Here is a 9206-nt window from a genome sequence, read left to right on the forward strand (position 1 = left end):
TCAGCCACGTTTTTGTGGTTCTAGCATTGGTAAGCTCTCAAACTTGATTCTTGTCAGGTCATGTTACTCACTGACACCAGCAGGGCAAAAGTACAATGCAGGAGGATTATCCACAACACCTCTACGCAGCTAGGCTGTCGCATTTGTGGAGTTTATTTCGAGAAACCCATATTCCCTGAATACGGATGTACTGGGTGCATTGTGTACAGACGCAATATCTTGTAGGCTGCATAAACTCAAAAATAGATTTCTTGCGAACACCTTGATGTGGTATGATACTGGTCGAAAGCGGTGACCGATGGGTATCCCAGCAGTTCATCTGTCGAATGTTCCCGCAACACCCTTGAAGCTGATCCTGATCTCACTTGTTTTCGCTAAGAGCGCAGTTCTAATAATCTGAAAAAATTGAGTGAGAAGACACTGTGGCTATGCAGAAAAGTGAAAATGAAGGTTCTGCATAAATGAGCTCATCGATGCTGAAGCAAAATACGCGCTCCACACCGAAGAAACGTTCACATTCTCGAAACGAAATTTCGCAAACCGCGCATATTACTCACAAAGTATTAAAAAATGTAAATTATTGAACCTGAAACTATCAGCATGACAATAGAGTGCTGCGAATGCCAGATAACACTAGTGAAGTGTTCATACAACCGAATGTGATAGAAATAACATCTGGAAACTACACACACAAATGCGTTAACGCGCTAATTAGATTCGATGCTAGCTTAAAGACCTGTTCGGATGCGCTAAAAAATCTCTGCGAGAGGTGAGAGCACAAGCGTATAGGTCAAGAAAAGAAGCCGCATTTGTGACGGGGGTTCATCCTTGCGCCCAGTGCGCAGCCGAACGCCTGCGAAAAGGGCTGGAAGTTTTTGAGCGGGATATTACAGCTGACTCCTTCGGCCGACTTGCTGGCACACATGACGTAACAGTAGGTGATGAAAAATATCTTGTCATCACTAAAGTTCTCGAGACCCTGTAGCCTGCGGTCAACGGAGCCTTCCTTATCGGAGCTCACCTGTCTCTTGTACGCATGGAAGGCGATCTCGAGGCCCGGAATCGACGGGAAAAGCTTCATGGAAGTGCAACACTCGCTCGCATTGAGATCACACGTGAGGCGCTCGAGGTAGCCGCGTGACCTCGCCGGTCCCCACCAGGTCAAGCTGCGTCCTTCCTCGTCCATCTCGCTTCCCGTGGGGTCGAAAGCACGGGCAACCTCTCGAGCCAGTATTGAGCCCACACCCGAGCTAACCACAGAATAAGTGCTTTTGGCATAATACAGTGGTGCTTCGAATGTAGCCATAGAGGTACGGATGCTGTTCAAGACGTAGATGTAAGAGGGCTCTGTGTGGCCAGATGAAGTGCGACGACCGTACAGCCCCAGGAGGTTCCGCTCTTTACGCTTCGATTGGAACCACAGAGATGACTTCACGAAGTCTGCGGCAAAGTCTGTCCCCATAAGTGGAAATGTTGCGTACAGCGCTTCGCGCCTTTCCGCGTCGTAGAAAGCCTGGTACGGGAACGGGCTGATCGTGATGTACCTGGTCTTGAACAACGCCGCTTGTCGTCCATCTCCATTCCATCGTAGATCTTTGATGAGGCCTTGAGTTGCGTTCACAATCGTTGCAAGGATTTCTTCGTGCTGCCTTTTCGATGGCAGGACACTCGAGTCGGGCAGCACCAGGGATCCGAGGCGCGACTGAACGTACTCGAGGCAGCTGTACTTTTTCATCGCGGAGACAACTTCGTCTGTCGCTGCGGTGTCAAACCTTATACGCGGCAAGTCTAGGATCGCCCAAAGATGTGTTTGAAGAAAGATCCAGGACAGGCCCACTAGAAACTGTCTGTTGTTGTACTTCTTCAATAGGCTCTGGACGCCTTCGATAAGTCTCGAGTCTTCCACAACGATCCAATGGTCCGACGACCAACTCAGGTCCGGCGAAAAGTGTTTGTTAAGGAAGCTGAGCCAAAGGCCTGGTTCTATCCATGGGGTAGTATTGTCGAAGAGATCCAAGCGAAACCAAGTTTGATTACGCTCACCACTCGCGCTGTCCATCTTCACGGCAAGGAAGTCGCGTGTCAGGTTTCTGAGGGTGTCAGGGGGAACTTCGTTGCCTCTGGTGGGTTTTTTAAAGCCCAAGTATTGGAAGTAGGTAGTGACGTAAGCGGCGTAATCAGGGGGCTCCAAGTAGTGCACCCAGCCAACAAGAGGCTTTCCTCGAGTCAAGAAAAGTGTCACAGGCCTGCCGCTCACATTGACGAGCTGAGCGTCGAAGAGGAAGTTTTCATTCCAGTTGATGGCTAGATCTAGCATCACGTCTACGGGCTCCAGGCTCAAGGAAGGTAGCTCTTCTGGCCACAAGAGACGCATCTTTTTCCGTAGATCGCGAAACTGCTCAATCCTGGACTTGGCTGTCGTAGCATGCGTCTCATTAGCGCCGTTCGATCTTGCACAGCTGCGGTAGAACAACGAGGCCAGATGAGCAGTCTGTTTCGCTTCTTTCGCGGAAGCGCCTTCCAGGTGGATCAGGTCCGACTGCAGCTCGCTAATGACTCTCTCCGCGGATGCTGCTTTCAAGCGGTCCCCGTAAACTGCTGCGCAATAGGGACAACACAGGCGTATGTTAATTAGCAACAATGTCCCATGCAGCAGCAAAAATCGGTTACTGAGATTGCAAACATCAGTTAATGGCAAAGCTAATCACAGTTCTCGTGGATTGAGGTACAGTTAGTTTCGAGGTGTTTTAAAGATAGAAAAGAGGGAATTTACAAAATGAACACATGAAGAAATGTGGAAATAAAGACCAATAAACGAAGAGTAATAAGAAAAAGAAGGAACTGAGAAACAGCCAAGAGAAATAAGCTTCAGTATTGAGTGCTTTTTGCATTCAGTGTATTTCATTACTGATAGCAGTTTGTCCCTTAAGCTTCGCCATTCTAAACTCGCATGATTTGAGCAATACATACATCGAGTGACCGGGCTATCAAACCGATTAGAACACTCATAAGCCCGAGTGAATTTTATTTCGACTATAGCCCACCGGCTAAATAAAAAAAGAAGTAAATTGTTGCAGCTATGAATAAAGCCGCTCATTAGGAATGCTATTATCTGCGGGGTCCGATTTTTTCGGCGCTGCTGAAGAAGCGACTGGTGCGAGAAAAAGGATTCTTTAAAGGACACCGCGGTGAAACCTAACGTCTTGAACGCCTAGTGCACCTCCAGAAACTGTTTTTCACGACTACAGTACCCGGTCGGCTCCTTACACTAACTAGAGGAAAGCTGAGGGCGCTGCACTTCAGCCACCATGGGCTCGCTAAAAATCATGGGCCGGTGTGCTACTTGTTGCGGGACAGTCGGTTTTTCTCGGATACGTGGAGTGGCGTTACTGCGATGTTTCTTTTTCTTCATCATCATCATCTGAAGGTGCGTACATAGACCGCGAAAGCCATAGTAGCGAAGGCGCAAAAGCAGACGTCACCACTAAATGATTTTTGTTTCCCGAAATGCCATTAAAAACTTAAGTGATTGCTCAACCATAAATAATTCCAGAACGTTTCTTCCTTTTAAAGTGTGCCTATTAAGTGCGAAATATTGGTATTTGTGCTGCTCAAAACTAAGCCAATAGAAGAAAGACCCATAGTGAATATTGGATAAATCTCACACTGACATGCTGTTTTTCTCTCTTTTTGCAATTTATAGTCACAATATTCAATCTTAGGACATTATTTTCGGTAGAAAAACGTTTATCTTTGCATTAGTTTCGGCCAAAAGTTGTAGTTCTGCACTCGGTAGCTCTCCGGCCCATGATGCTTTCAGCGCCCATGGTGGCTGAACTGGTCGTCTGGAAACTCCATGTAAACTCCCATAGACGGCAGCACAGCTTTCCCTCTAGGTGAGGTAAGAACCTCTATGGCCCAAAGAGGTATATAGATCTCGAGCGCATACGAAATTCTCATTTCATTTTCTAAGAACATTAAGTTCCAAAGATCTCGCAAATTTTGACATTTAGAACACATACAACCGCAAGTTTCTAATACTTAACACGTGTCAAGAACGTTTCGTGACAAGGGCTTTAATTGTGTCGATTTTGTGGCCCATTTCTTCCTGCAGAACATGCAGCCGTGATTCATTTCTCGCTGTCTTACATCACAAAACTGATGTAAGCTCCGCATACGAAACTAAACTGGATACTTGCTGTGCTGACGAACCTGTTTTTGGCATTGAAAAGGAACAAAATCGTACACCTGCTGATTGCTTTTCAAATGTACCTCGGTCTAAATGTACAGATTATGGTTTTAAGGAACAGGACAAAAACGTATGCGCGGTCGTTACTTGTCGATCACACAGCTTGGCGGTAATTGTAAAAAACAAATAATCGCTGGGCAAATATCTAGTCCTGAATAAAAACGTTTTTTTTTTATTTTGATTTACGGTGCAAGAATATATTTTAAAACTTGGAGGCCCTCAGGTCCAAAGATGAGCCAAGCCCTTATATTATCTGAGTAAGCTGGCTTACAACATATCTATTATCTTGTCGAGTGTTTTTTTTTTTTTGGCATTGTACAATTATAATATGATGTTATAATATGTTATAATATGTTATAATATGAGCAGAGGGCGGGAGAAAGTTAGTTCGGCGGATAAGGTTAAGAAGTTCGCAGGGGCCAAGTGGATGCAGCTAGCACAGAACCGGTGGGTATAGTCAGGCTGATGATGATGATGATGATGATGATGATGATGATGATGTCACTGTCGCTGCGCATTGTATGACCTCCAAAATAGCGCTACCGGTTACAGCATGAAACAAAATGGCGTCTGAGTCTGCAGTTGCATAAGAAATGGCACCATTGTCATTAAAACAACTGAACGTGCTTGAAAATACAGTGACATCCAAACAATATAAGCCTAGAGTTCCCCTTCTATGCTGGCAGCCTTCGATTTCGCAACCTAATCATGCGCCCTAAATTCAAATATAACCAAGTATATCTTTATTGTTGTGAACAATTATTAGTTGTCCTGACGCGGTGACAATACCCCGGAAAACGCAGATGCTCTGTAAACAAATAAAGTAATGAAGTAAATCCTTGTTTATTTTTGTTATTATTCGTCTATTAGTAGCGCCATATCACAATCCTAACGTCTGCCTTTGTGTGTAGTCTACATGCACAAATGATTGAGAATACGTATCTCTTACGGTTTTTGTAATAATCATCGTAAATATTCACGTGGTATTTGCGGTAGCTGTGAAAACCAGAATGCGTAGTGCAGCGTTAAAACAAACGGTATAGACTTTTTTCATCTGTAAGCACCGGCGTCTCGCTTAGCCTGAGCCGCTCTGGGACGCCAAACCGCATAAACCAAATCAAAGCTTTTTTGCACATTTCATGGCTTTCATCTGCTTGAACCACGTATGCCTTGCCAAGAAAGGGAATGACAGAGAGCAAACAAATAGCTGTTTAACAATTTTGCTCGTCACCACATGATCTGAGTCCTACTCATGACTTCTTTCACCAGTTGCTGCCTATATTGATGCAACGTGACCGAGAAAGCACAACTGTAAATCATTTACTGTTTATTACTGAACACCACGCGGTTGAGAATGTTTGCAAGGCGTAAGAACCAAAGGAAGAAAACTCCCAATGAAAATTTTCTTATCCCTACCACTTTATACAAGTACGCAACGGTTCCCAGATGGTTAAAAGTGTAGAGGAGGCTTCGACCACCTTCTAGAACCCCCTCATAATCTCGTCAACAGCTCTTGGAAAACGGAGGCAGTAATACAACATCCACTTCTACAAAAAGCATTTATTCTGTAAAGACAGAATATGTATATATGTGTAACTAACCTGACCCTAGAAAAATTGAATGGCAATAACGACGATAATGCTGCTGAGTTGAACCAGCTGTGGATGTATTTCCGTATTAGTACAAATTGTGTGTGGTCCATTAAAAAATGACTACTATCAACGGCTGCAAACGCGGTTAACGAGAAAGCGAACCTAGTTTTTGTGGAAACCCGACTGCTTCCTTTATTCAAGGGTAAGAACGTTTTTTTAGTTAGTTTTGCTTTAGCTCTGCATGATTAAACCTAGCTGAATCGCAAAAGCAATGGCGGAAGCTTCTTTTGTCTGCTACATTATCCCCCTATCACGCCCTATCCGTGTAAGGGGCTACATTATTGGGGACACTTAAGCTCATCCTGTAAGGGTATGACGCGAGAGCGTAAGCTACCAGCCCAAATATGAAGTCACGCATCAACCAAGCCGTATGAACGTGTCCACGTGTCGTAAGGGTAACGAGAATGCAAGCGTTCTGGCTGGCTGGTTCTGGTATCACTCTCCTATATGAAAGGAGCAACCTGAGTTGGCACCTCCTGCCCGAGATAACGTAAATTCAAATGTCATGGCAGGCTGAGATGACCTTAGTTACGCCTCTTCACGACATAGCTGCGGCCATCCGGGTTCTAACTTTGGCTGCCGGAATATTTCTTTCACAATACAAAATGTGGTCTACTTAACACTTAACACCTAACCTAGTGTTTGTGGAAGCCTCACTGCTTCCTTTATATTAGGGTAAGGACATTTGTAAAAATGTGCGCCATTTAAGCTCCGCCTTCAAATTTATGCCTTATCAGCGGCAATGGCTCCTGTCTGAGCGGGGGTAATCGGAGCAGTCGTCATTGGTCTCTGTGAACATTACTCCACGCCTAATCACAAATTTCTTGATTTATGGCTCTGTTATCTTACGCTATAATCAGCTGCCACGTAATTTGAAACACCGCCCGACATCGATATAACCCCCCTCACCCCCCCCCCCCCCCCTCCCTAGCAGTAGCGTTTCTTAATCGAGATACGGGGGGCCCATATGTTTCGATCCCCTCACCTTTCCATTTCAAAGCAGCTGTTTTGCAGCCCCTGCCAACGGGGACATGCCTTGTAGTTCTCGCGACTTGACACACTGCGACGACTGCACTGACTTCTGTCAGCGGCAAAATACGACTGCCCGATACAGACTCATAATTGTTCGCTAACAACGTCGACACCCGGTGGCCGATTTTCGGCACAACTGGCCAGGCGTTTAAAACGTTAGGGACCGCAGCATTTTTGCATAAATTCTAAATTATATTACAACTAATTAATTATAGGTTATATAATTCTGATATATCTATTTTTATCGCGCAGGTCAAGTTTCAGTTTCAACCTGCGAACAGTAGCTGGGATATAATAGATGCGCTTTGGTCGCGTAACATGTGAGAAAACTGAAATCGCAGTTAATTCATTCTTTAGTGTTTTGCCTTTCGGGTAGCACTGAGTAAGAGCTGGTGCAAATGAAATGAACAAAACTGTGACAGCAAAAAATTTTTTTTCGCCTAACATGACCTTAAATCGTCTATGATATTGCAGTCCTCATTGACATATAAAACCGAAACCGCGCAGGGAAAAATTCAGTTATATATATTTTACCGCATTCTCTTGCAATACACTTTGTTATTAGGATAAGTAATATGTTCCACTCTATTCCAAAGGACATAATAGCGAAGGACAAGCTTTGTGTCTCTAATCAAACTCAAAAGCGTCAAAATCTGCCGCAGCCTTCTCACCTGCGGCCGATGCGTTGGCGGTGCGCTGCTCCCATGAACTGCACACGAAGGCGTGAAAGTCGTCGCACGGGTCGATGGACAGATTGAGCGCCTCGCGAAGCAATTGAGCGTGGCGGCGGCAGTCTTGCGAGGTGCACAAGGTTAGCGGTTCCCGGGGCCGCTGCTTCTTGATCAGGAGCGCCAGCACGATGAGAGCCACGAAGAGTATCGCGAAGAAAAGCAGCAGAATGAGGCCCAGACTTGTGGACTTTTGGTCCGAGCGAGCCCGCTCCAACGCATGCATGACGCGGGTACCACTCTCCACCTGTGAAGGAGCAAGAAAACGTTTTAGTGCGTACGAAACGTGGTGACGACTGCCGGGTAAATAGCCCTACTGGATAAATAGCCAAATGTAGAAATAAATTTTTACGAGATTTATTGTAGGCAAGCTCGAGAGAACCATTTGCAGGTATGGGCTCGTATACTGCTAGTAATCGCGTCTTTTGCCGGCGCGCTGGCACCAGGTTATCTTCGCAATTCCCCCCCCCCCCCCCCCCCCTCCCGAAGAGCGATCCGTCCTGGCGCCTTAAAGATCAACATGTGTGGGTTGTAGTATGGTTTTAGGTGAGAGACATAAAGAGTCTCACACCCTCGTCGTCGGAGATGTTGCAAGGCCGTGACGCGCTCAACGATGTAGTTGACGGGCGAAGTGCACTCAAGGACGTGGTAGAGCCCCTAGTATTTCGGTAGCAGCTTGGAGGAGAAGTTTTTGGAGGAGAGGTTTCAAATACGGTAGTGAATACAAAGGAAGTGGGCCAGTAAGGAGTTATGTTTTGAGTCGAAATGGCCCACGTCCATATAAGAGTTACAATGTCTCCCAGTTGAAATTGTCTGCAGCCATGAACCTTGATACCATGTCGGTGGTGAAGGAACAGCGCAAGAGACGGGGTACAGAGACACAAGGATACACAAACCCAAGGCGCTGACTATCAACTGAGGTTTATTGCAAAAAGGCAGAGGCTATATAGCGAATAGAACAGGGGGTGGTACATCGATGGCAATAATGCTCTGCCACTGGTCATCGGAAGATAGTCACGTCAGTGAGTTAAATGATTTGGTTAATGATTGAAGTTGCGGTGAAAAAACAGCCGTCGACGGAAAACAAGAAATAGATTAACAATAATGGAAGATGAAGCGGAAACGCAAAAGCGGCAAAATCTATAAAATGTAAAACGTAAAAATCGAAGTGTAGAGGGTCTTGGTGAGAACAAAACACACTAAAACAAACTAAACCCGAATGGCAGAAGCAATTGAAGGCGCCCAAAGAAGGGTACAATTTAAAAAAAAAAATTAACATTACGAGGTGTAAAATGCCTATGGCTGAAGAAACAATTAAAACCGGTAAAAATATAAATACAGCAAAGAGTCAGGCGATAAACAATAAAACACTAAGAAAGGTTGGTTGGTTTGGTTGGTTTGTAGGGTTTAACGTCCCAAAGCAAATCAGGCTATCAAAGACGCCGTAGTGGAGGACTCCGGAAATTTCAACCGCCTGGGTTCTTTAACGTGCACTGACATCGCACAGCACACGGGCGTCTTGCTTCAGAAAGGATACGGAACCTT

At 45.3% G+C, this 9206-nt stretch overlaps 1 protein-coding gene across 1 annotated transcript; it reads right to left on the reverse strand.

Annotated features, from left to right (window-relative positions):
• Nucleotides 1–790: 790 nt before the first annotated feature.
• On the reverse strand, nucleotides 791–8441 carry LOC146209193 (neprilysin-1-like). Its single transcript, XM_084597294.1, has 3 exons — nucleotides 8436–8441; nucleotides 7605–7908; nucleotides 791–2598 (listed from the first exon to the last, which is right to left on the reverse strand). The coding sequence occupies exons 1-3, from the start codon at nucleotides 8439–8441 to the stop codon at nucleotides 791–793; spliced, it is 2118 nt and encodes a 705-aa protein (XP_084453420.1).
• Between the last annotated feature and the right edge of the window lie 765 nt (nucleotides 8442–9206).

This window comes from Amblyomma maculatum, chromosome 1 (assembly GCF_055883805.1).
Source record: "Amblyomma maculatum isolate TAMU_Amacu chromosome 1, ASM5588380v1, whole genome shotgun sequence".
Classification (NCBI taxonomy): Eukaryota; Metazoa; Arthropoda; class Arachnida; order Ixodida; family Ixodidae; genus Amblyomma; species Amblyomma maculatum.

Bases quoted from the DNA above. Each gene is read 5' to 3' on its own strand.
- LOC146209193 (XM_084597294.1), bottom strand. The intron at 2,599-7,604 runs GTGAGAAGGCTG...CCTATTGCGCAG, and splicing joins CGCCAACGCATCGGCCGCAG to CAGTTTACGGGGACCGCTTG.